This window comes from Pygocentrus nattereri, chromosome 30, assembly GCF_015220715.1.
Source record: "Pygocentrus nattereri isolate fPygNat1 chromosome 30, fPygNat1.pri, whole genome shotgun sequence".
Taxonomy (NCBI): domain Eukaryota; kingdom Metazoa; phylum Chordata; class Actinopteri; order Characiformes; family Serrasalmidae; genus Pygocentrus; species Pygocentrus nattereri.
In genome coordinates, this window is record NC_051240.1 from 16,378,184 (window position 1) to 16,405,205 (window position 27,022).

A 27,022-nucleotide genomic window follows, 5' to 3' on the forward strand; every position below is an offset into this window, starting at 1 on the left:
GTGTTTAAAAACTCCAGCAGCACTGCTGTGTCTGATCCAATCACACCAGCACAACACACACAAACACACCACCATGTCAGAGTTACTGCAGTGCTGAGAATGACCCACCACCCAAATAGTACCTGCTCTGTGAGGGTCCATGGGGGTCCTGACCACTGAAGAACAGGGTAACAGAGTATCAGAGAAACAGATGGACTACAGTCTGTAACTGTAGAACTACAGAGTGCAGCTATACAGTAAGTGGAGCTGATAAAGTGGACAGTGAGTGTAGAAACAAGGAGGTGGTCAGAGTGTTATGCCTGATTGGTCTATAAGGTAGAATAGAATCACAGAAAATGATTCTAAATCACAGTGTGTATCATTTCCATCCATCCATTCATAATTCCTAATTGATTCCAAAATACTTGAAATATTGAAAACATCTATAAATGCCTTTTGGTGTGTTATTTTTAATGTTTAAATATAACAAGTTATTGAATACACTGCTATTGATATAAACTATAACTGAATATAACAACATTGAGTTAATATGACAAGTGATTCCAAACTTTTGAACAGGTGTGTGTGTGTGTGTGTGTGTGTGTGTGTGTGTGTGTGTGTGCAATGTGGTCCAGGTAAAATATTTTTTCATGATCAACAGAAAATTATAACATTAAATAAAGAAAAGTTAAAACAAGATTAAAATATGAGGAAATATTTAAGATTCTACAGCGTTTCTAAATTACTATTCCATTTTAAGGTGTTGTCCCATTCGAGGCCATGTTCAGGCCTTTGTCCAAAAAGGACATATTTTCTTGTCTTATTCCTTCCACTGAAGCACATATTCAGACGACGCTCATGGATTTGATCTGTGGAGGTGTTAAAGCGAGGGAGGGAGAAATACTAAGAAATTCAGAATTCAAGTTCACATTTTAAAGATTCTACTTTCCATTGATTTGATTGATTATGCTCTGATAATTTTTTAAAGAAAGAATCAGAAAATATGAAAAATCAGCTCTTTTGACCTCACTGTGTGATTATATATACACTCACCAACCACTTTAATGCTAGTAAAAGGCTGGACCCACTTTTGCCTTCAGAACTGTCTTAATTCTTCATTGCAGACTTTCAACAAGGTGTTGGAAACGCTCCTCAGAGATTCTGGTTGGTTATTTGAGTTCCTGTTGTCTTTCTATCATCTGGAACCAGGCTGCCCATTCTCCTCTGACCTCTCCCATCAACAAGGCATTTTCGTCCACACAACTGACCGCTCACTGGATATTTCCTCTGTTTCGGACCGTTCTCTGTGAACCCTAGAGATGGTTGTGTGTGAAAATCCCAGCAGATCAGCAGTTTCTGAAATACTCAGACCAGCCCGTCTGGCACCAACAACCACGCCACGTTCAAAGCCCCTTAAATCCCCTTTCTTCCCCGTTCTGATGCTCGGTCTGCACTTCAGCAGGTCGTCTTGACCACATCTACATGCCTAAATGCACTGAGTTGCGGCCGTGTGATTGGCTGATCAGCTATTTCTGTTAGCAAGCAACTGAACTGAATAAAGTGGCCGGTGAGTTTATATTTATAGATCTTTGAATGAGACTTTCAGCCTGAGGTTCCCTTTGATGTGATTTAAGGGACAATATAAACTGTAGTTCATGTTACGGACTGATAGGGGGCAGTAGAACATATGAAATCAGTAAAAAATTGTAGGAACCAGATATAAGAACCCATTCAACAAATACCCCTTGAACAAATACCCCATTAACACCCCCCCCCCCCCCCCCCAAAAAAAACCAAAAAAAAAAAAAACCCACAGTTTGTAAAAACAAGAACTCCTTTGGATTAGCACTCTACAACGACTATTATAAAAACAAAACACAAAAGAAATGGAACTAACTTTCTACAAATGTTTTGATGTTTTGTTCTAAAAAGTAAAATAAAAATGAACCCGTATAAAGTGGAGTACATTCAGACAACAAAGTAAACACAAGAAGAACACCGTGTCACTGCCAGCGTTCCCATAAACTGTGATTCTCTGAACTCACTAATGACGCATGAGTCATCTAATAGAAAGAAAGAAGGAGAAAGAGAGGAAAAAATACCCTTTACACGAAGCCTTACATCTAAGCAAAATGATACTGACGCTATCAAACTGAATGCCATCCTGGTGATAATTCTCTGTGACCACGCCGTAACCACAGCTGCTGTGCTTTATGCTTATTTTCGGATTTCCATTTTCCCTGCATTGTAAACGAAGAAGACTCACTCAGCGCTCAGACCAAGGGCGGCCTTTTCTACTGCCCTCTTAATAGCCATAACCATGATGGTAGCCCTCATGATAACCGTCGTGGTGACTGTAGCCATCCTCTGGACAGCGCATGCCGAGTGAGAGCTGGATGGCCATCTCCTGCCTGCGGAGCTGCATGGAGTCGATCAGGTCATAGATGATGGACATGGACCACATGGGCGACGGGTACCAGGACTTAACGTTGCCGTCTTTCCCCACCAGCAGCATGGAGAAGTACTCCGGACTAACTTGGAAATAGTTCCTGATGTCACGCACCAGGGAGGCAGACAGGTCCTCACGGTCCACAGTTGCGCTTCCTGTGACAGAAGCAGGGACGGGTGGGTTAAGTGAGTAATCTGACAAACCGATCCCTCCAAAACTGATGCTGAAATCTTGAGCATTGGCCCATTTTTTAAATATAAAAATAGCTTTTAGATAAGCTATTCTAACTGAAACACTTCATGTAAGACTCAGGCCAAACCCAGTTTCTTATTTTTACCCCTAGCCCTTGTTTTCGGGTGTCTTACAGGGGTAGCGTTTGAAATCTTCCCTATGAAATGAGACCCTCAAATAAAAAGAGCATCACTTCATTAACAGCTACTAGCGCTGCTCTGTAGGCGACCCTGCCCGTCTGCAGGGACAGCAGAGGAGGGGAAAGTTCAGCTCCTCACTGCTGGGCTTTAGTCACATTTAGGGATCATACACCTTCAAAGAGGGGGGCAATTATTTATTATCACCCACCCCCTAATTCTTCAGTGATATGAAGCTGAAGTCAGATATTCTCCAGATTCTTGTTCAAATTTTCCCGTTCCACCTTAAATGGTGCAGTAGTTCTGATGCCTGAAGCACCAGAATGTAAACACATCAGTATATCACTAATTATTTTTATGGTTGTTATGAAGAAAAGTGCAATAATACATTGAAACGAAAAGATAATACAATGGTTATCTTAATTTTCTAACAGAGAAAATTCTCACATTTGTGGGTTTCTTTGGTCTCTTGTGCTCCATCTTGCTGGTTTTTCTGTTATCATATTTCTGTGTTTGGAGTCTCTGAAAAACCTCCGTTTGGAGGATCATGTAGCCCCAACACTTCGCCCTTCCCCTCTATCTCAACAAGAATCGGGACACCCTACGCACAAAACAGAGGGGTAGGGCTGAGTGGTGGGGCGATGGGTGAATGGGATTGGGCCTTAGTATTGTGTAGAGATGGCATATGGGTATATGGGTATCCGTGGGTATCAGTGTTGACCAGAAGGGAAAAAAAAGAATGAATCTAATTCAGAATTTTTTTTGCTGCTATTGGCCCAATACTAGTACCCATTGATACAGATGTGCTATCTGTACTAATGATACTAAAAGAAAGAATAAAAATTGAATTAGTAATATAGCAAAGAGCAGAAGTCTTGAGCTATCTGAGGCATCTTTTAGGACTTATCTGGGCAGCAAGCACTAGAAAAACACCTCTTCTATGCTGTTTTTTTTTTTGTCTCTTTCTGGTCTGATAAATAGCCTTTCACAACTTTCTTGGGTGGCCTAAGACTTTTGCAGGCATATGTGCAGACAGACCCCAAGGGGGGCTCAAGCTGACCGTTTAAGTGCCCTTTTGCCCGCCATGGATAATATTTGTGTGTTATATGTAGATTCTTTAAGATTAATTTCATGGCGAGGCGAGGCTTCACCCCACGAAGACAGCATGTGGGTCTCTGTTAAGGCCCACTCTGGAGCAGTACTGGTGCCAAAGTAAATATGACCTCAGCAACTCTGACCTGTGGTAGAAGCACGTATTGCCACGGTGCTGGAAATCCCACCAACAAAACACTGAAAATCTGAAGCATTAAATGATTTTAACCAACAACTAAACATTATACTGGCAGTAAGTGGCATTAGGAACTATGTGAGGCTGTGTGGAGCCCTTAAATATAGAGTATATTATATATACACACACACACATCGCTGCTGTTGGAACAAAACCTCGTATATCTAAAATGGTAACTTTACAGGAGAAAGAAAAAACATACTGTACTTTTAATGTAAGTCAATGGAACCAGACGTCTTTCCAAGTCATTTTGGGTCGTTTCTTTTGGTCCATCCATCATGAAATTTACAATGTAAAGAGTAATAGGTCCTTTGAAATTATGTCAAAGACTAAAAAATGGAGATATGAGATTTTCTTCCGACAGCAGTGACACAAACCCACACACACACACAATATATATATATATATATATATATATATATATATATATATATGTGTGTGTGTGTGTGTGTGTGTGTGTGTGTGTGTGTGTTTGTGTGTAAATAATAATAATAAAAAAAAATTATATATATATATATATAAAAAACATACATAATTTTACTGATCAGCATTTAGAGAGCAGAGTAGGTAACGGTAGCAGGCTGTATGGCCAAAAATGTAAAACACAGTATAATTAAAATTTTCTTTCATTTTATTATATATCATAATAATATACTTTTATTTTCGAATAAAACGGTTTAAGATGCATATCTAAACCTATTTTGTAGGTTAACAGTAGAACCCTATTCTGGGATGTCCCATCACCTTTAATAAGAACCATTTTTAACAACCAAAGTAAATCTGACATATTTTGGTGCAAAACATGAAAAACAAAACTGAACAATTCATAGACAAACGTATAGATATGTACTGCTTTTTCAACACTCGCACCTTGGGCTCAAAAACTGTGCTAACTGTCGTTTCTTCATTTCTGCCAGGCTGCAGAAAAGTGAAGCTTCTTGTTTGCTGTTTTCTTCTTCCACCTTAAATGAAGCAGCAGTCACATTATCCCACCCGCTGCATCATTTATGGTGGAACAGGAAATCTGAATAAAGGCCAACTATTTCTCAAGCCTCATACATGTTTCCCAGTCATTCAGAGGGATCTCATTGCAGGAGCTGCATTTTCCTTTACGTTTGAAATGTGACTAAAACATCTGTGACTCAGCTAAACGGGCTAAGGTAAGCATGGTTTGCAGTCTTTGTATATTGCACGATCTGAGCTCATTTATAGCACAGTTACAACGAAACTCATACTGGAGGAAAGATTTTAACCAGTATACCTATGTATACTGTATGTACCAGTATCAATATGTTGTTCTCCTTGAAATACGATTTGACTGTTTCTGTATACGAATGTTGGCACTATGCTGTAAAGTGTCAATTTAACCCTTGTGTGGTGTTGGTGTGTGTGTTACTCAGTGGTCTGGTGGATCCACTGCATTATTGATTTTTGAAGTCATGTTTAAAATATATCACAAGTGGCCAGCGTAAGGTTCTGCTTTAGCAGCTGTAGCCAGTCAGCAGCCTGTCCATGTTGTCCAACCTCACACACAAACATACACACACACACACACACACACACACACACACACACAATAACAGCAGGCCCTGTAGGAGGAGAAAAGAGTGAAGGACACAGCACCTCCACACTTTTACTCCCCACGGGTTCAGCCCAACACCACGTGCGTAATATAAATGTATTGGGGGGGTGAACAGAGTGAAGGCCCTGAAATGGGATATTTTATATGTTCTTCACAGAAAATGAGCAAAGACCAAAAATCTGAGGTTGAAATAATAACAAATCACATCATTTTTTCTTTTGGTAAACACTTAAAATGTATCCCACAGACCTGAACACCACACAAGGGTATACATTTAATTCACATTCATGATGCCTTTTTTTCCCTTCTTGAGTTCCTGAACTCAAAATTCTGTGCATGGCCTGGACTTCAGCACAGTGCTACAGGTTATGTGCAACAATGACAGTGCTTCAGTACTTTCAGCAATGTTTGGATGTATTGGTTCAATTAGAACCAAGAAAACAGATGTGATGATCAAAGAATAATACACTTTATACATCAAGTATTAAGGCCCAAGCCTTACCATTGATTGGGTAGAGCTCCAAGACTCCACCCATGTCATCCATGGCCTTCCCCACCAGCTTCAGCACAGACATGTGACGCAGACCTGAAGCAGAAGATAAGACAGACCGGTCGTTTTCAGTCTCAGGGCTAAACCATCACTGCTGAGTGAGAACAAACGGCATGAAGTTCTTGCACTGAAGCAAAGCCAAAGCCCCCTCCTCCTCTTCACTGGCCCTCTGTTGAGCACAGGCTATGAGAACATGTTTCCATAGATGTTCTCTGACTCAAGCAGGCATGTAATTGGAATCAAAGATGTACGTTGTTGTTTATTTTGGTCTGGAACAGGGCCTAGAAGTTACGAGGGCATCAGTCAAACTGTCATGCTTTGGAGAGGAAGTGGTCTCCGCTGGATTGCTATGCATGACCCAGACACCCACAGATCCTACAGGGCCATGAAGAATGCTGGGATGGATCCTTAGGAATGCCCCCCTCCCCCCCAACACCCACCCACCCACCCCATGACCACATTGCCGAAGTTCTGAACGGCCCCTTCATCTTTACTTCATTAGAGCCATCCATCCCTGTGAGGCACTACAGATTGTGCAATTAAGATGTGGGCTGTTTCAAATCAGGAGAACCCCAGCAAAAGCACACGAGAAGGTTATTTTCTCCAACCAGGCTTTTTGGTTAATACCTCTATTAGGAAAAGCAATGGAATACGTCAACAGTACGTTCACTCAGTAACTGGAACACAGCAAGAGACCTCTGTAGAGAAGACTTGTTGCAGCTTTGCTGTAAATTAATCTAACATATCACAGTTCATTTATATGGGATATTCTCCATACTAGTTGAAAACATCTGCAATACAGTGAGTCATGAAATGCAACACCAGAAGCTGATTTATTCAAATGGGCAGCACAGAAACTTGTCTTTTGACATCACCACAGCAGAGAAGTAAACAAAGTAAGCAGTTGGGTACATCTTTTATTGGCTTGTGTCTAATTTTAATTACACAGCTCTATTATACACTGATCAGGCTACACTCACTGTCCTTTTAATCAGCTCCACTTACTGTATAGCTGCACTTTGTAGTTCTACAGTTACAGACTGTAGTCCATCTGTTTCTCTGATACTCTGTTACCCTGTTCTTCAGTGGTCAGGACCACCATGGACCCTCACAGAGCAGATACTATTTGGGTGGTGGGTCATTCTCAGCACTGCAGTAACACTGACGTGGTGGTGGTGTATTAGTGTGTGTTGTGCTGGTATGAGTGGATCAGACACAGCAGTGCTGCTGGAGTTTTTAAACAGTCCACTTACTGTCCACTGTATTAGACACTCCTACCTTGTCAGTCCACCTTGTAGATGTAAAGTCAGAGACGACAGCTCATCTGCTGCTGCACAATTTGTGCTGGTCATCCTCTAGTCCTTCATCAGTGGTCACAGGACGCTGCCCACAGGACGCTGTTGGCTGGATATTTTTGGTTGGTGGACTGTTCTCAGTCCAGCAGCGACACTGAGGTGTTTAAAAACTCCAGCAGCACTGCTGTGTCTGATCCACTCAGACCAGCACAACACACACTAACACACCACCACCACGTCAGTGTTACTGCAGTGCTGAGAATGACCCACCACCCAAATAGTACCTGCTCTGTGAGGGTCCATGGGGGTCCTGACCACTGAAGAACAGGGTAACAGAGTATCAGAGAAACAGATGGACTACAGTCTGTAACTGTAGAACTACAAAGTGCAGCTATACAGTAAGTGGAGCTGATAAAGTGGACAGTGAGCGTAGAAACGAGGAGGTGGTCAGAGTGTTATGCCTAATCGGTGTACAGCTGTATCTAAGAGTCCCTGTTTTTCCCAAATACAAAAATATAAACCTTTATTATTTTAGATATTCTCACCTAGATTGCAGGCCTGACTGGTCATGGCATAAAGCTGCTGCTGATAGGCCCACTCCTCATGATCAGGGGTGGAGATTACAAGTAGCCGCCGCCTCCAGCGAAACCTTGAAAAAGAGATTGCGATAAGAATGCGCACAAGTCAGTTAAAAATACTCTTTAGGAGATAACATGCAGTCCAACTGTTACATCATGTTTCCTGTCTGCTTTGAAAGATTACTGGCCATTTTAATTCAACATTATAGATTTAAATAATAGAAACATTGAAACAATAATTAAAAATACTCAAACCTAGAGAGGAAATTCTCAAGCGATCTGGATTTGTCCTCTTTCTTGCAAGCGATTCCAAGCTTCCTCTGAAGCTCCATCTCTTTGAGGCGTGATGAGAATGTGTCAATGTAGTCAAACACTGCCTTCATTATGATAGGAACTTCATACTCTTGCTGCCAAAGAGAGACAGAACACACTATTAAAATCTGAAAGAATTTATGAATGAACATCACACGAATTATAATGAGGACACTGAGGATCAGCTCAACGACTAAAGCAATCCAGCTTGTTGTGACATCTGAAAAATGGGATTACATGTGAAACGGCCCACATCCGACATATACTCTGTTTTTCTTAAGGTCCTTTTATGATGTTTGTGTTGGTCATCCTCTAGTCCTTCAACAGTGGTCACAGGACGCTTGGTTGGTGGACTATCAGTCCAGCAGTGACACTGAGGTGTTTAAAAACTCCACCAGCACTGCTGTGTCTGATCCACTCAGACCAGCGCAACACACACTAACACAACACCACCACGTCAGTGTCACTGCAGTGCTGAGAATGACCCACCACCCAAATAGTACCTGCTCTGTGGGGGTCCATGGGGGTCCTGACCACTGAAGAACAGGGTAACAGAGTATCAGAGAAACAGATGGACTACAGTCTGTAACTGTAGAACTACAGAGTGCAGCTATACAGTAAGTGGAGCTGATAAAGTGGACAATGAAACAAGGAGGTGGTCATAATGTTATGCGCCCCCCGATTCCTAAAACCAACTCTTTATTTTTCCAGGAATGTGGTATTTATCCTATGCCATTTTCCACTCAGCTGACTGAACTAAATGAAACAAACCTTCACTTTCATGTCAAAGTCAGTCAAAACCATGTAGAAGTCGTTGTAAAGCATGCCAAGCTCCTTCCGGAAAGCCGTGATGAGTTCCTGGTTGATGAGTTCACTGTCTGGCAGGCCTCGCACAGGCTTGTCCTGCTCTGTAAACCACAAAACAAACAAAACAAAAGAGAGCTTGAAAGCGGTAAATGTTCCCAACACTGACACCAAACAGATGAAAGGCCGAAAGCTGCACTCACCCATCTGGAAGTGCTCTATCTTCATGGTTCCGTTGCCGAGGGGCCCAAAAACAGTGATGATGGAGATTTTGCGTAGGGCCATGTCACACACCTGCTCCAGATACTCATCCCTCTGCTGACTGTACATACGATTCTGTTCACTGGGAGTAGTGATTACCTGCAAATACAGACCTTTACTGATTACATCGCTATGTTTTTCTCAAACACTTAATGGGAATTACACTGGTTCTTCAAATGGTTAAGATGTAAACAAAGTAATACAGAGCAGACTGATGTGAGATGCTCAGTTCTACAGAAACTTTGTCAGAATTGTTCACAGTGGTGACGATTGGAACCAGACATGTGAAGTTTCCAAAGTCCTCTAAAAACTCCCTCACAGAAAGTCATTACATGAAATAGTTACAAATACGTTGCGTGAGGCCTGAAACGTTGTTTCTCAAAAGTTTTAAAATAAGGGTTAAATCTAAAATGTTTTTTTTTCTTTTTATTATTACTTATTCAAGGTGGAGTGTTGTCAGGCAAAAGTCACTGTATTTATTTCTTTTAATTAATTACTATTTTATCATGATCACATATAAAAGCTCAGAAAACACTTGTGGGTGCATTGGTCATTTTGGATTTGCACTGTACACATTGTACACATTGTAACCCTTGGATGCATCATTTCACATCAAAACACTCTGAACAAAGATCAAAGGTTTGAAAATCACTCATGTAATTGCCCCTTGAGATACAGACATACATACATACATACATACATACATACATACGTACGTACACACACACACACACACACACACACACAGTATATTGTCTGAACAAAATCTTGTATCTCCACATTGGTAACTTTACAAGAGAAGGAAAAAATAAACTTTACTTTTAATGTAAGTCAATGGAACCAGACATTCTTCCGAGTTATTGTTGGTTGTTGCTTTTCGTCAATTCATCATGAAATTTACGGACAATGTGAAAAGCAGAGGTATGTTCAAATTATGTCAAAAACTGAAAAAAAAAACATTTTGTTCGTGTGTGTGTGTGTGTGTGTATTTCCTTAGGTCTGAGTTACTCACAAGAAGACGTCTTCTCTTCTCAAAATAGCTCAGAAACGTCTCCAGTGATCTCCTGGGCTCAGTCGGCTTTTCCACGCGCTTGCCAGCAGCACCTTTCCCGTCCAAGCTGTCTGCTTTTTTTGCTGCGTTTCTGTTGCGAAGATTAGCCTCTGTGTCCTTGGAGGCTTTTGATGCTTTCTTCTCTGCGATGTTTTTCTTCACAGGTTTCTCAGGTTTCTCTGTCTTTTTCTTCTTCTCAGCTTTGGCAGGTGTGGCCTTGACCGATTTGGTGGTCAAAAGGTTCTCCCCTGGTTCACTTGCAGTAGGTTTTCCTGCTTCACGCTCTCCTGCGTGCTCATCGATTTGCTCCCTCCCTACGTTTTTTCCCTTTGGCAGTCTGTCCCTGATGGGCTTCCGCCTGCGGGCGTGTGGTGCAGGAGGTGAGGCTCTGGGTGAAATCTTATCTGTGCGGTCTTTGTGTTTGTCTCCATGCTGGGGCATGAAGGCAGAGGTAATAGAGGGATAGGTTACTTCGCTAGTGTGATCCCTTTGTCGGCTGGTTGTAGCAGGTCGGTAGGTGGGATCTGAGGTGCTTAGTGGGGCTTTGTGTCTGTGTGATGGTGTTTGTAGGTCTGTGCGCTCTGCTCTGGTGGGCAGAGTGGTGGAGGTAGTGGTTGTTGAGGGCAGTGTAGTAGGCAGGGTGGTTGAGGCAATAGTTGTAGGCAGCTGGGTTGTGGCTGCAAAAGTTGTGGTTAGAGGTTTTGTAGTAGCTATAGGTACAGTTGTTGGTCTTGTAGTGGTGGTGACAATAGTCAGTGGGGTTGCAGTACTTCGGGTGGGCTTGGGCTGAAGGGTAGGTCTAGCCCCCTTCTGTCTCTCACTAGGCTTGGAGCCTGCTGTTTGCACAACCTGGCCCTCCATTCCTGCAGCCCTGCATCTCTCCACAAAGCCCTTCTGCCTGGCCTTCTCAAGCCTGCGCATGGGCGTCTGGTCTATCACTTCGTACATGGCCTCCAGCCGCACTGGGTATGGGTATCTCTCCTCCACCTGCAGAGTTTTCCTCAGCAGCACCATGCCGAACTTCCCCTCCTCAAGCTTCAGGAAGCTCATCAGCCTGGGCACCAGGTCTGGGTCTAGCGGCTCCTCTGTGACGGTGCCCTGGTTGCTGACGCGTCTCACTTTGCCTCCCATCTCTCCCTTTTCATGGAACATCACGATCTGCTGCATGTGTCGGTCCGCCATCTCACAGTACACGTTCGGCTTGAGCAAACTCATCATCAGCCTGTAGTAGCCCTCTGACTCGTGTGGCGCCGAAATGACCAGCACACGGTTCCTCCCGGCAAAACCAGCCAGGACGTTTATGGAGCTGGTGCCATTGGGCACACGGAACGAGGAGACCTGGGGACCCTGACGGGGAGGAAAGGCGTCTGGAGCCGGGACGCTGCCCGGTTTCCTGGCTGGTACAGGTCTACGCCCCTTCACAACTCTCCTCACCGGAGATCTTGAAGAATCCGTAGCTTGATCTGCCTGAGGAGGTGCCAGGTTCCCTGAGATGGCTGCAGCCCGGCTTGATTGTGCAACAGTGTCCATAAAACCGCTGACAATGCTGTTTGACTGTGATTCTGAATGGCCTTCCTCTGCATGGTTACGTGTTTTCCTGAAATGCGTGGCCACTGACGACAACGACTTGAAATCTGATGCGTGTGCTGTCCATACCAGAACACACAAAACCACATGGAACTCAAACAGCTTCATCATAGTAAAGTCACGGGAGGAAAATCCGCAAACGTCCAATATTAAGGCATCGGAGAGCTTTCTCTCATTTGCCTTGTTTCTTAAGGCAAGATGCACGTTTGTGTGGATTTCCCAGAGGAAGAATAATCCTCTAATAATGACCAGCTAATTTCCTAATACTGGCTCACAGTGACCAAGTCCACAAACGTTCATCAAAGCCAAATGAAGGTGAACAAACATCACGTAGGTCTCAAGTCAGCGAAATAACGGTACTCAGAGAAGTTCTCTGAGAAGTGAGAACAATTGCTCCCTTCTTCTGGTCCCTTTCGAAGCTAAGGAGCCCTCAGACTGTCAGGAGAGTTTCTTAACTCGCAACCGACGTGAAAAATCAGCAACTTGGTTTTCGCGTTTTCCCAGTCAACGCTGGCCTAAGCTCGACTCCGGGAAAAGAAGTCAGAAACTCACCCCTTCAATCTCTGCAGCCTGTTCGACTTTCCTCTCCAGCTGACGGCGCGGAAAAATCCCGATTACTCTGCCTGGACCACCTCTGTCCCTCCCACGACGAACGGGACCATAGCCTCCATCGGTTCTCACCGCCCTCTAAGGTCCACGCGTTACAGGAACGAGTGGAGACTGAACGACTGGCCGCAGGGCACGCGTTGTGTTTTTTCCCTACCCGTATTCCCGCAAACCCCGCCTGCTGCGTTAGGATTGGCTAGTGGAGACTCGACTCCGCCCACATTTGCTGTGAGCGCATGCGCTGAGGGAGCTGTTCTAAAATCTGTGACACGAGTAGATCAGTGGGCCAAACTGACCTAGGAGTGACCAAGTAGGCTACACCGGGCTAAACTAGTCCTGAAGTCGGTAAATAGAGAAACTGTCTGGTGACTTCAGGACTAGTTTAGCCTGGTTTAGCTTATTGGTCACTCCTAGGTCAGTTTGGCCCACTGATCTACTCGTGCCACAGATTTTAGAACGGCCTAGAATTCAGTTTATTGTCCTAGAAATAGCCAAATAAGCCAAACTACTACAGTAATACTGATTACTAATTGAGATGAAATGCACCATCAAATAAAACAAAAAAAATTGAAAGTACATTTGGCAGCACTGGATAGATAACACGCATGGGTGGGTGCATTTAATCCCACCGCACCATATATTGGGAACAGTATATGAGAGAGTGAAAGTGAGATTGCCATCTGCTGGTAGCGCTTCTAGTGAAGCAGGATCCAAAACACAGGGCAAAAAAGAAGTTACATTTTGATGGTTGCGTTGGTCTGAAACATACAGCTAACAAATCTTAGGCAAAATTACCCCAAAAAATCACGAACTCAGGAAAACACTTCCAAAATCATTCCCTCATAGTTGTAATTACCAATTTACAAAGACAAGGACTGAAGCTGAACAACATATTTACAATTATTTTCCGGAATGTTTTTCATACGCAGTACTTTGACCTTGATTTTACTGCAGTGAAGCATTTTTCTTTAATATCAATGACCACCACTCTCAAATGGACATATGGTCCTAGCACACACACGCACACACACACACACACACACGTACACTTGGGCTGGTAATTTAAGCCTCTTAGCACTAATGCATTTGTTGCTGAGTGAGCACGGGATAGGACACATCCCCAGACAGTACCCTGAGGAATTTAAAAAGGCAATTAAGAGCTACGGAGATTGTAATTATGTCATGGATTCGATTAAAACGAGGATAGTATAGAGGAAACACACACGTGACCTGACGAAAGGTTTGGAAGTGCAGTCAATTAGGCAGAATGTCAAGGGATGTGGTGGGTATGTGGGAAGTGTCTCTGAGTGACGGGATTTACCAGATTGAATTTGAACATGGAACCACCACAGGGAAACGTGTTATTTACATAAATGGAAAGGTGAGCTAAAATCTGTGTCTTTCTATCTATCTATCTATCTATCTATCTATCTATCTATCTATCTATCTCCGTCTGCATGTCTGTCTATCTTTCTATCTATCCATCTATCTGTCTGTGCATGTCTGTCTATCTATCTCTCTGTCTGTTTGTCTATCTATCTATCTGTATGTCTGTGTCTGTCTGTCTATCTGTCTATGTCCCTCTGCCTGTCTGTCTGCATGTCTGTCTATCTTTCTATCTATCTGTCTATCTGTCTGTCTGTCTGTGCATGTCTGTCTATCTATCTATCTATCTATCTATCTATCTATCTATCTATCTATCTATCTATCTATCTATCTATCTATCTCCGTCTGCATGTCTGTCTATCTTTCTATCTATCCATCTATCTGTCTGTGCATGTCTGTCTATCTATCTCTCTGTCTGTTTGTCTATCTATCTATCTGTATGTCTGTGTCTGTCTGTCTATCTGTCTATGTCCCTCTGCCTGTCTGTCTGCATGTCTGTCTATCTTTCTATCTATCTGTCTATCTGTCTGTCTGTCTGTGCATGTCTGTCTATCTATCTATCTATCTATCTATCTATCTATCTATCTATCTATCTATCTATCTATCTATCTATCTCCGTCTGCATGTCTGTCTATCTTTCTATCTATCCATCTATCTGTCTGTGCATGTCTGTCTATCTATCTCTCTGTCTGTTTGTCTATCTATCTATCTGTATGTCTGTGTCTGTCTGTCTATCTGTCTATCTATGTCCCTCTGCCTGTCTGTCTGCATGTCTGTCTATCTTTCTATCTATCTGTCTATCTGTCTGTCTGTCTGTGCATGTCTGTCTATCTATCTATCTATCTATCTATCTATCTATCTATCTATCTATCTATCTATCTATCTATCTATCTATCTATCTATCTATCTGTCTATCTATCTGTCTATCTATCTATCTATCTGTCTGTCTGTCTGTCTGTCTGTCTGTCTGTCTGTCTGTCTGTCATGTTCAACACATGATCATTGACTGGTGATCTTTTTTCTTAAAGGAAGTCCTCAGAAGGGACTGGATGTTCAAACTGGTGGGCAAGGAGACATTCCCAGTTGGAAGTACAGGAACAAAAGCCACTATAAATATTGAAGCAATCACAGGCTTTGCTTATGAGTATACTCTGGAAATCAATGGGAAAAGCCTCCAGTCATTTTTGGACAACCGGTCTAAAATATCCAAAACTTGGCTGCTGAAGCTAGATGGTGCTGACTGCAGGATTGTGCTCGGTAAGAGAGGAAATCATGTTTGGAATAAAACGACCAGCAGTTGATTGCCTATGCCATTCACAAAGTAGAGCTGTTTTTATATAAGTTAAAGGGGAGTTCCTCAGATGGGTCAAAATGTATGTGTAACTAAATGGTTCAGAGTGGTTCAACGTGAAATGCATCAATTTAGAGAAACTTAGGCCCAATCCCATTTCTTCCTTTTACCCCTACCCCTCGAGTGTCACCCTAACCCCTTGTAACTGAGTTACACTGCTGAGCTTTAGTTACATTTAGGGCATCTTATGCTTTCAAAGAGGGGATATAAGATATTATATTATTATATTAAGATATCATTTATTGTCACGATTGGCCCCTCCCAGTCTTGTCCATGTGTTCACGTTGTGTTGTGGTTTAGCCCGTGTTCTTTGTTTTGGTTTAGTCCAGCCCCCTCGTTTCATGACTCCACCCCTGATTGTTTCCACCTGTGTTCCCACCAGTTCCTCATGTATTTAAAGCCTGTGTTTAAAGCCCCCCGGACCGTTTAGACTATGACCCTGGTTTAGCCCATAATAAAAGTCGCTTATCTCCGCATATGCGTCCGCCTCCTTGCTCCTCGTTACATTTATTACCGCCCACCACTAGTTCTTCAGTGATATGGAGCTGAAGATATTCTCCAGCTTCTTGTTCAAATTAAATGTCCATAATACATAGAAACGACATTAAACTCAGATAATTCAATATTATCATCATTTTTAAACAAAGAAAATTCTCACATTTGTGGGTTTCTTTGGTCTCTTGTTCAGCCAACATGCCAGTTTTTCTTTTTAGCTCATATCTCTCTGGAGTCTCTGCAAAACCTCCGTTTGGAGGGTCATGAGCCCTAAGACTTCGCCCCACCCCTCTCTCAACAAGAATCAGGACACCCTACCCCAGACGTGAACGCGCCAAACATAGGACTAAGGGCTCAGTGGTAGGGGAGAGGGGTGAAATGACACTGGGCCTTACAGTTCAGTGGTGGTGATAGGAACCAGAAGAGTTTAATGGTTTCTAAAAGCTACTTCACTGACAGTTGTTGCATGAAGCTGTTAAAAATGTGCTGCCTAATGCCTGAGACATCGTTTGAAACTAGGTTTGGCCTAAAATATAAAGTAATGTGAAAAAATCAGAACAACCCATGAACATATTTAAACAGACATTTGATCTTCATTTTAACAATATTGACCCAAAACTTATTAGCTTATAGATTACAATCAGTGGCACATGAAACAAATACATAACACTATACAGACAGATGACACAGCAGAGACAAAGATACACATTCACAGCACAGATGACGAACTAACATGAGCTACACCGATCAGGCATAACATTACAACCACCTCCTTGTTTCTCCACTCATTGTCCACTTTATCAGCTCCACTTACTGTATAGCTGCACTTTGTAGTTCTACAGTTACAGACTGTAGTCCATCTGTTTCTCTGATACTCTGTTACCCTGCTCTTCAGTGGTCAGGACCCCCATGGACCCATGGATGGTGGATCATTCTCAGCACTGCAGCAACACTGATGTGGTGGTGTGTTGTGCTGGCATGAGTGGATCAGACACAGCAGTGCTGCTGGAGTTTTTAAACACTGTGCCCACTCACTGTCCACTCCTACCTTGTCAGTCCACCTTGTAGATGTAAAATCAGAGACGAGCGCTCACACACTAAAACACCACCATCGTAAGTGTTACTGCAGTGCTGAGAATGACCCACCACCCAAATAGTACCTGCTCTGTGAGGGTCCATGGGGGTCCTGACCACTGAAGAACAGGGTAACAGAGCATCAGAGAAACAGATGGACTACAGTCTGTAACTGTAGAACTACAAAGTGCAGCTATACAGTAAGTGGAGCTGATAAAATGGACAGTGAGAGTAGAAACAAGGAGGTGGCCAGAATGTTATGCCTGATCGGTGTATATTAGTTTAGGATAGAGGAAGATTGTATGCAAGACAGAACAGATGTGTTATAAGGTTGGATTTAGATAAGACCAAGAATTAGACTGCTGAATATGAGAAGTTAGAGAGTTCCAGTGGCGCAGACTCTGGAAAATGCACGATCACCAAAGCTGTGGAGTTCAGAGGAGGGAATGGGAAGCAGACCAGCAGTAATAAGTCACAAATAAAACTGAAGAAATGTCTTTATAAAACCCAATTAATAGAAATGCAGTTTTCTTGTGAGGAAAAAGTTTATTACTACTTAAAATTGCCTAAAACTAGAATCAGGTGTGCCACATCAGCTGCAAATGATTAGAACATCATTAGAGAGGATTTCAGAGGAGCCTGTCTTATTGAAACCTCAGACATTTAGTTTGCTCTTGAATGTTGAAGTGAGCGGATGAGATCCAGCGAGTTCTCTGTGGCCTTCAGAAAGAAGGTTGTAGATGCATATGAGTCTGGGGAGGGATTTAAAAAGATCTCAAAACAATTAGACGTTAGCCATTCCACTGTCCAGAAAATAATTTACAAGTGGAGAACATTTAAAACAACTGCCAACATGGCCAGGTCAGGCCGGCCTAGCAAGTTCAGCCCATAAGGAGACGTATAAGACGTATAAGATGCATAGAGGAAGACCCACAGGTAGCTCTTTTCACAGTTGTTGTCAAAGCACATGCATCTACCATCAGAAAGAGACAGCACAAGTTTGAGTTTAATGGGAGGTGTGCAAGAAGGAAACACTCGCTGTCCAAATAAATAACAAAACATCAAGGCAAGACTAAAGTTTGCCAGAGAACACCTAAACAAAGACCAGGAGCCATATTACAGAAACGTCCTATCTTTTGGTCTTAACTTAAGAACAAGACAAAGGTCAAAATACGATTGCTCACAAATTCATATTACAGAAGCAAATCTTATCTTGACTTAAGAATCTTATCTTGTCTCACAGCTTCTTATCTGAAGTCAGGAAATCTTAACTTCCTTGTTTGAAGTCGACCATCATCTGTTACCTAGCAACCAACCATACGCGCACAGCTGAAATGTAAGCACATAATCAGGTTAGTTAGCGAGACAGCTAACATTAGCTACTGTTACTGATGTAAAAAATGTCAAATAAAACTAAAACACAATAAACTGAAAGTTGAGAATATGGTGTTGGCACTTTGTGCTGTTTACCAGAGCATCACCGCTCTCAGTTTCAGTCTCCATTTCCCAAACGCTTTAGCCGAGCACGCTATCATTATTCCTGCTAATGAACAGACACACGTTCAGCTCCATCTCCTCACTACTCACCACCATTACTGTTACACTGTATCTGAGAGTTTTTAGCAAACAACAAATGAAGGTAATAAGAGGGGATGGTGGAGATTGTGTCTGTAGCACCTGGGTTTTTTTAAAACGCTGTTAGAAAAAAAAAGTTTTCAGCGTAGATAAATGCAGCGTCATTATGCTAATTACAGTGATCTATGTTGCCTCTCTCTGCATAAAACAATAGATACAGATGGTTAAAACAGAAGTGAGGACACTTGCAGTTTATCCTAAAGTTAGGACAGAATTTAGGAAATTTTGTCTAGTTAGGATGTTTCTGGATAAGATTCTGAACTTAAGAACTATTATTCTGTAATAGCTTCTGTCCTAAATTCAGTCGTAACTAAAGTTGTCATGGTGACTAAGCAGAAAAGATAAGACTTCAGACTTCAGATTTCAATGTTTCTGTAATACGGCTCCAGGACATCTGGAACAATGTGCTTTGGACAGATGAGTCCAAAGATGAATTGTTTTGGGCTCAGTGACAGAAGACAAGTTTGGCACAGCATTTGTGCTCAAGAGCCTCATACCAGTTGAAAAGCATGGAGGTGGAAATGTCAAGATTTGGGGCTGCTTTACTGCAGTAGCTCTCCTGGCAAGCTGTCCAACATAGAACCCATTGTGAATTCTTTATTATATCAGAGGGTGCTTGAGGAAAATGTGAGACCATCAGTCCAAACAACGAAGCTGAAGCAGATGTGGACCATGCAACATGACAATGACCCAAAACATTTCAGTAAATCCACCAATGAACAGCTCAAAAGAAAGAAATGGGTAGTTTGGTAAAGGCCTGGATCCTAATCCTGTTGCGATCCTGAGAGATTGAGACTGGTAATCTGAAACAAGCTGTTTATGGGAGAAATGGTTCAAATATCACACAGCTGAAAGAATTCTGCATGAAGGAGCGGGATAAACGTTCTCCCAGTCAATGTCGGAGACTGACAGACAATTATAAGTAATGTCTAACTCAGGTTAATTCAGCCAAAGGGGTTAATACCAGCTAGGGCATTGGGTGTCCTAACTTTTTCCTTAGTAGGAATTGGCATCTTTTTTTCCATGTATTTTGTAAAATAAATGACAAAAAGGTCAAATTTTCATTGTTTTTCTATAGGTGATACAATCACATCACCTTTATGATGATGCAGTGATGTTACAATTACATCACCTTTATCTAAAAGTATGGTTTGAAAGAAGATCAAAAATTGATATGACCATACTTCTTAATATAAACTATGTATTTAATGAGATGTCCTAATTTTTTCACATGACTGTATATAAAGTTGTATGCAAAAGTTTGCACGCCCTGGTCAAATTTCATTATATTGATTTTATGAGAGAAAACAAGCACACGTCGTTTACAGAGAACACGCATATCGAAAAACACAGTTAATGTTTATTTGCTTACTAAAACATTTTGGAAAAAATAAACATAAAATGTGGCCTTTGCAAATATTATAGAACCTTTTGTTATTTATTTTGATATAATTTTTTTCACAGTATGTTAAACTCTGGAAATAAATAAAAATTCTGCAATATATATATATATATATATATATATATATATATATATATATATATATATATTTTTTTTTTTTTTTTTTTTTTTTTTTAATGTCATATTTAAGACTTGAGGATTTGGCAACATATTCTCACTTAGAAAATCAACACAACATGTCATTTTACTGGGGGTATTTACACTTTTGCATAAGACTGTGTATATTTTATCATCTATTTTTGGTGGAGAGATATAATAAGATTAAGTGACCCTTATTAGTCCCACAACGGGGAAATTTCACCTCTGCATTTAACCCACCAGTGAAGTGAAACACCACATACACACTAGTGAGCACACACACACTAGGGGGCAGTGAGCACACTTGCCCGGAGTGGTGGGCAGCTCAATCCATGGTGCCCAGGGAGCAGTTGGGGGTTAGGTGTCTTGCTCAAGGACACCTCAGTCATGTGCTGTCAGCTCTGGGGATCGAACTGGCGACCTTCCGGTCACGAGGCTGGTTCCCTAACCTCCAGCTCATGACTGCCCCATACACAGCATTATACGGCCAAATTGAACAGAATGAATTGTTTTCCACCCACGTTTTCCATTGCCATCATCAGCCTTATGTAAAAAGAAGATATGTTCACTGATTATTTGTGAATAATAAATAAAATGTCTGTATTTGCACTGTAGACATTATGACCCCTGGTTCCCATCACCACCACTGTAACGAAATAATTTAGTAGTTTCTCTACAATGAGCCATTTAACATCAAACCACTCTGATCGACTTGGACTTACGTGGAATGTTTTAAAAATTCCTGGAATTTATATTTAATGGACTTTAAAGCCATGCGAACAATCTGCTCTGACTTTTTAAGCATGCAGAACAAATATATAGGGGAACCTAGATATTTAGAGTGTGTGTGCATGAAGGGCCGCAAGTATACTGAACTGCATTAATAGTGGCTGTGTATGTGCTCAATGTGCTAATGTGTGTTTTATATGTGTCTTTAAAGCACCAGCTGGTCCAAATAATTCTTGTTTTTATAACTTATCAGAGAAAGATACCATGGACGTTTGGTGCAACGGGCAAAGGATGGAAACCACGGTAACATAACAACTACAAATTTTTCAGTAACTGCTTCATTTCACTACATTTCAGTGAATTAAAAGTACACTTTGGTGCAAAAGTCAGAGACCACCCTTTTATTTAATTTCCACAAAAGTCTAAACTGCCATTTATTCAAGTTATTATTATTTATAAGGTAATCTACCTGCATGGGGACGAGGACAGTTCAATGAAAAATAAGTGAAAAAACAGTGTTTCCAAAACACGAGATCTAAAAATGTTTGAAAGATGCAGAGAAGTGAGACTCCTATCAACCAGGCCAGGCCAGGTAGACATCAAAACTGCCCCCATCAGATAAACAGCACTTAAAGCTTTCATCTCGGAGGGAGCGGAGAAAATCAAGCTGCTTCAGATCTGAAAACATCCACAGGTGTTTCTGTCCATCCATCCACTGTGAGAGTCAATGGACAAAGGATGTGTAGCTGTCAAGAAGCCTCACTGAAAAAAGGAAATAAACCAAAAAAGAAGAATGTCTGCAAATCAAACGAAGAAGCTGCTGGTGTTCACAGAACAATGACTGACCTCAGAGTCCAGACCTCAATACCACTGAAAGCAGAGCATGCCACCAACTTCTAAGACTAGACTTTTTCATTTTGAAAGAGTCCTGACCTCAACCCAATAGAACACCTTTGGGATGAATTAGAGCGGAGACTGTAAGCCAGGCCTTCTCGTCCAACATCAGTGTCTGACCTCACAAATGTGCTTCTGGAAGAACGGTCAAAAATTCCCATAAACACTCCTAACCCTTGTGAAAAGCCTTCCCAGAAGAGCTGAAGCTGTTATAGCTGCAAAGGGTGGGCCGACATCACATTAAACCCTATGGATTAAGAACGGGATGTCACTCAAGTTCATATGCAGACAACTGAATACTTTTGGCAATATAGTGTATATTATAATATAATATATATGCAAATTGTTTATCAATCATCATACATTATGAATAGTTATAATCAGATAAAATTGCAATTGAAGCTGCAATTGTCCTGGCAGGATATTAATATGTGGTGTGCTTTCATAGCTTTTACTGTGGTTTATACAGGGGGAGTTTGCAGATGACGGCACCGAGACACACTTTGCGGTGGGGAACCATGAGTGTTGCATAAAAGCTACCAGCACTGGGAAGAGAAGAAATGGAATAATCCATTCTCTACTTGTGGATGGGACGAGGATTACGGACACAATGGAGTGAAGACAATGGGACTTGAGCTGAAAATTACAAGTCAAGTACCTGTATCATTTTCGGTACTTGAGGCTAAGGAGGCAAAGCAGTGAAGGAGCTACTTCCTAGCAGTAATTCAGATCACAGCTGATAGAATGAGATCAATCGAAAAGCTGCATAATGCTACACACATGTATTTACAGTGGCCAAGTCCTGTGAAAACGGTGTAAGAAATAACAAACTGAATATTAGGGCCAGTTTCGTAGACCTCTACACCTTTACAATAAGCCTAAATCTAGACTACAGGAAGTCTGCATGGCAGTTTAGTCCAAGATTAGGCCTAATTAATGTCCCATAAGAATAGTTCAGTCAATATGTAGCAATATACATGCTACTACAGCCTAATTCATAGGATTAATACAAATATTTTGCTTTAGTAGAAATTAAATAAATTCTATACACACAGATCAAGCATAATATTATGACTGTTTCTCTGATACTTTGTCACCTTTTACCCTGTTCTTGTGGTCAGGACCCCCATGGACCCTCACAGAGCAGGTACTCTTTGGGTGGATGGTCATTCACAGCACTGCAGTAACACTGACGTGGTGGTGTGTTAGTGTGTGTTGTGCCGGTCTGAGCGGATCAGACACAGCAGTGCTGCTGGAGTTTTTAAACACCTCAGTGTCGCTGCTGGACTGAGAATAGTCCACCAACCAAAAACATCCAGCCAACAGCGTCCTGGGACCACTGATGAAGGACTAGAGGATGACCAACACAAACTGTGCAGCAGCAGATGAGCTGTCGTCTCTGACTTTACATCTACAAGGTGGACCGACAAGGTAGGAGCGTCTAACAGAGTGGACAGTGAGTGGACACAGTGTTTAAAAACTCCAGCAGCACTGCTGTGTCTGATCCACTCGTAGTAGTGCAACACACACTAACACACCACCGCCACGTCAGTGTTACTGCAGTGCTGAGAATGACCCACCACCCAAATAGTATCTGCTCTGTGAGGGTCCATGGGGGTCCTGACCACTGAAGAACAGGGTAAAAGTTAGCAACTGTAACTGTAGAACTACAAAGCGCAGCTATACTGTAAGTGGAGCTGATAAAGTGGACACTGATCGGTGTAGATTGAGAGATTAAGATTCCGCTAGCTTCATTCAGATGTTTATTTTTCCTAATGCAAAATGCCTTTTCATAAGCAGTGAACAAACTGATGTTAATTCAAAGAAAGGATCATTCCAGCACATGGATCTAAAATGTTCATGCTGTAGACACCTAATAGTGTTTTAAAAGGATTCTAGCAAGCCTGTTTTGTATACTAGTATATGTATTGCAGTAGTCGAGCACGTCCCATGTTGCTCCCTGCCTGTGTGCATATGCACTAGATGGTATTTCTCAACTCCTGTACTCCTTGTTTTTCCTGCTCTAATACAGCTGATTCAGCTCAAAAAGGCTTGTGGTTGAGTCTCATATTGAACCCTAGTATGTAGTGAAATACTCTCTTACGAAAGAAGGTGAGTGATCTCATGTGGGGGACTAGATTTTCTGGAACATTTATGCTGCGTTCCTCATTGGAAGGTTGTATATACACCATACGGTTAAATAGGAAATACATGTATTCGGCTTTTCCTGTGTTATAATAATAATGGGGGCAGTCGTGGGCTGGACGTTAGGAAACCAGCCCTGTGACCGGAATGTTGCTGGTTTGATCCCTTCGGCTGACAGTCCATGACTGAAGTGCCCTTGAGCAAGACACCTAACCCCCAACTGCTCCCTGGGCGCCGTGGATAGGGCTGCCCACCGCTCCAGGCAAGCGTGCTCACTGCCCCCTAGTGTGTGTTCACTAGTGTGTGTACGTGGCTGTTTCACTGCACAGATGGGTTAAATGCGGAGGTCTAATTTCACAGTGTGCTGGTGAAAGTTGGCTGATAATTCTGAATTCAATTCCATTCAATAAGCACATAGATGTGAAATATGTGAACAAAGTCCCACAGAGTATACATCAGGTGTATTTGTTTCACATGCACAGCCAATACACATGTACGGCGTTTGGCTGACGCTCTTATTCAGAGCGACTTACAGTTTGATCATTTTACACAGGTAGGCCAAGGTGGTGTTAGGAGTCTTGCCCAAGGACTCTTATTGGTATAGTGTAGGGTGCTTACCTTGGTGGGGGTTTGAACCCCAGTCTACAAGGCAGAGGTGTTAACCACTACACTAACCACACACTATACATCACTGCTTTATACATTACATTTGTTGAACGCAGGCATCATCTGGGATCCCAAGTTTTCCCCACTTGTTTTCCACCTTTGCAAGTAGGTAAATAGATTTTTCCCAGTTTCTGACTCGGCTTGAACTGAGAGTTAAACCTTTTGGGTATTATATACAAATGCACCTACACATTGCACATTTCAGCACTTAAACACATCAAAATCTAGAATATACTTTAAAACATTATGGATAAAACATGCAACATTATGATCAGACTGTGCAAATGGACTGCATTACTGGAGCTGGGCACCACCGCACCAGCCTTATGCAGCATTTCTACTGATTTTTCCACATTTATGAATAATTAATTCAGTGAGACATGAACAAAGTCGTCTGATATGAAGAGCTGCTTTGTGAAGAAACTTAACAATTCAAATTTCCTTTCTATCCAAAATGACCAGTGGACCTACATATTCCTCTTTTTTAGATTTTTTTAATAACACATATGTTGTTCTGCATAAATGGTGGTAGACAGACAGATAGACAGATACTACTTGGCTAGTGGATCATCCTCAGCACTGCAGTAACACTGACGTGGTGGTGGTGTGTTAGTGTGTGCTGCGCTGGTGCGAGTGGATCAGACACAGCAGTGCTGCTGGAGTTTTTAAACACTGTGTCCACTCACCGTCCACTCTATTAGACGCCCCTACCTCGTCGGTCCACCTTGTAGATGTAAAGTCAGTGACGAGCGCTCACACACTAACACACCACTACGTCAGTGTCGCTGCAGTGCTGAGAATGACCCAGCACCCACATAGCACCTGCTCTGTGAGGGTCCATGGGGGTCCTGACCACTGAAGAACAGGGCAAAAGGGCCACTCTGAATTGCGCGGAAAATTTCGGAACATCGGTGGACGTCTCCTTTGAGAAACACTCGCACGGCAACGCTCGGATCAAGAGAGCCGCGTCTGTACACGAGCGCGCCCCCTGCGTCGCTACGTGCGCACTGCAAGCAGCATTCGCCGTTCGACGTCTTGTCCAGCAGGGAAGCGTCCCGGGGCTCGAGCACGCGCAATGATGTTTGAGAAGGATACGGCCGGGAGAGGAGCGCGCCGCGGGAGGAACGGAGGGGAACGCGCGCCGACGGAGGCATAAGTGGGAAGCGCGTCGAGGACAGGGATACGTGTCCCGTGGCAGCGCGCGGGTCCGCGCCAGAGAGACGAGCTTTAGGGACTGTCGTCGGCCAGCGCGAGCGCGAAGAGAGAGAGCGCGAGCGGACTGACTGACTGACTGCGGTGGCTAAAGCCCGCTAGCGACGGAGGGAAGCCGAGCCAGTTCGCCGCTCTTTCCCGGGCTGTTCCGCGTATTTTTCGCCTTACTTTGAACGGGGACGGTGTGCGGAGAACCGTGAGGAGGGCTGGAGCCGGCCGCGTGTACTTTTTCTCCTCAGACTGAGCGGCTGAGCGGGCCTGTTGTTCTTATCTGTCCCCTCAACTTGTTAGCTAGCCTGTTAGCCAGCTATGACAAACACTCGGTGATTCGCGGTTTTTGTGTGTTATTATTATTATTAATATTCTTATTATTGTTATTATTATTTCCTTTCCCTGCTCCGGAGGCGGAGCGGAGGATATGGGGAAACTGTGCCCAGCTCACCGCCTCCCACTGTCGCTCCAGCCGCGGTTCCACATCGGGCGAGCTCCCAGCCTCCGTCCGCCGTCCTCCCTCACTTCTCCGTGGAGACGTTACTGCCGCTCGACCGCCGCTGGAAGCCGCTGTTAGCTCGTTCGTTAGCCGCCTGCTCGGCTGACAAACCGCTAGCTAAGCCTCGCATTTCCCTCTCCGGCGGCTGCAGCCGTTAATTCAGATTCGTTTCAGGCTCGCCGGGGGATGGCTTAATCCGTGCGGCAGGGATCCGTCACGCAGCGCATGTAAACAAACCCGCTGTCCCTTCGCCGAGCAAAGGAGCGCGATCCGCCGAGATGAACTACCAGCAGCACCTCGCGAATTCGGCAGCGATCAGGGCTGAGATCCAGAGGTTCGAGTCCGTCCATCCCAACATCTACTCCATTTACGAGCTGCTGGAGCGGGTCGATGAGCCTCTGCTGCAGAACCAGATCCGGGAGCACGTCATTGCCATCGAAGGTGAGAGTTAAAAAAAAAATAGAAAGAAAAGTTTATGCGGCTTTGATAACCGCGATTATTTAACGATACTCCCTGACGTGATTCACGGGCTGCGTCCGTTCGCGTGGTTTTGGATGCAGCTCATTGTTTTCAGGAGGCCTGTTTGCTTAGTAACGTTACGCGCTTGTTTCCTTGTGGCTCATTTCTCACGACGTTTGTCACACACTCTCCTGTGAAGGGCGTTCAGATAATAGTGAACCTCCAGTTTGGCCTGA

At 42.9% G+C, this 27,022-nt stretch overlaps 3 protein-coding genes across 4 annotated transcripts in view; 2 read left to right on the forward strand and 1 right to left on the reverse strand.

Moving 5' to 3' along the window:
- Positions 1 to 1,794: 1,794 nt before the first annotated feature.
- On the reverse strand, positions 1,795 to 13,015 carry ccdc80l1 (coiled-coil domain containing 80 like 1). Its single transcript, XM_017714947.2, has 7 exons — positions 10,479 to 13,015; positions 9,409 to 9,565; positions 9,173 to 9,309; positions 8,345 to 8,496; positions 8,057 to 8,160; positions 6,169 to 6,252; positions 1,795 to 2,583 (listed from the first exon to the last, which is right to left on the reverse strand). The coding sequence occupies exons 1-7, from the start codon at positions 12,213 to 12,215 to the stop codon at positions 2,285 to 2,287; spliced, it is 2,670 nt and encodes an 889-aa protein (XP_017570436.1). The 5' UTR covers positions 12,216 to 13,015; the 3' UTR covers positions 1,795 to 2,284.
- An 843-nt stretch (positions 13,016 to 13,858) lies between these two features.
- Positions 13,859 to 22,958, forward strand: faimb (Fas apoptotic inhibitory molecule b). Its single transcript, XM_017714949.2, has 4 exons — positions 13,859 to 14,091; positions 15,125 to 15,353; positions 21,174 to 21,223; positions 22,284 to 22,958. Exons 1-4 carry the CDS (start codon positions 13,978 to 13,980, stop codon positions 22,431 to 22,433), a joined length of 543 nt encoding a protein of 180 aa, XP_017570438.1. The 5' UTR covers positions 13,859 to 13,977; the 3' UTR covers positions 22,434 to 22,958.
- Positions 22,959 to 25,634: 2,676 nt separating this feature from the next.
- Positions 25,635 to 27,022, forward strand: part of agap1 (ArfGAP with GTPase domain, ankyrin repeat and PH domain 1) — a 234,420-nt gene continuing 233,032 nt past the window's right edge. Inside the window, exon 1 of one of the 2 annotated variants that reach the window (XM_017714945.2) lies at positions 25,635 to 26,768. In XM_017714945.2, coding sequence (XP_017570434.1) covers positions 26,606 to 26,768 — 163 coding nt within the window. In that variant the 5' untranslated portion in view covers positions 25,635 to 26,605. The remainder of the gene's footprint in view (positions 26,769 to 27,022) is intronic. The other variant, XM_037536619.1, reaches the window with a different exon arrangement.

Bases quoted from the DNA above. Each gene is read 5' to 3' on its own strand.
- faimb (XM_017714949.2), top strand. From the start codon at position 13,978: ATGTCAAGGGATGTGGTGGGTATGTGGGAAGTGTCTCTGAGTGACGGG. The intron at 14,092-15,124 runs GTGAGCTAAAAT...TTTTTCTTAAAG, and splicing joins TTATTTACATAAATGGAAAG to GAAGTCCTCAGAAGGGACTG. The intron at 21,224-22,283 runs GTAACATAACAA...TGGTTTATACAG, and splicing joins GGCAAAGGATGGAAACCACG to GGGGAGTTTGCAGATGACGG.
- ccdc80l1 (XM_017714947.2), bottom strand. From the start codon at position 12,215: ATGATGAAGCTGTTTGAGTTCCATGTGGTTTTGTGTGTTCTGGTATGG. The intron at 9,566-10,478 runs GTGAGTAACTCA...CTGTATTTGCAG, and splicing joins AGAAGAGAAGACGTCTTCTT to GTAATCACTACTCCCAGTGA. The intron at 9,310-9,408 runs GTGAGTGCAGCT...TGTGGTTTACAG, and splicing joins GATAGAGCACTTCCAGATGG to AGCAGGACAAGCCTGTGCGA.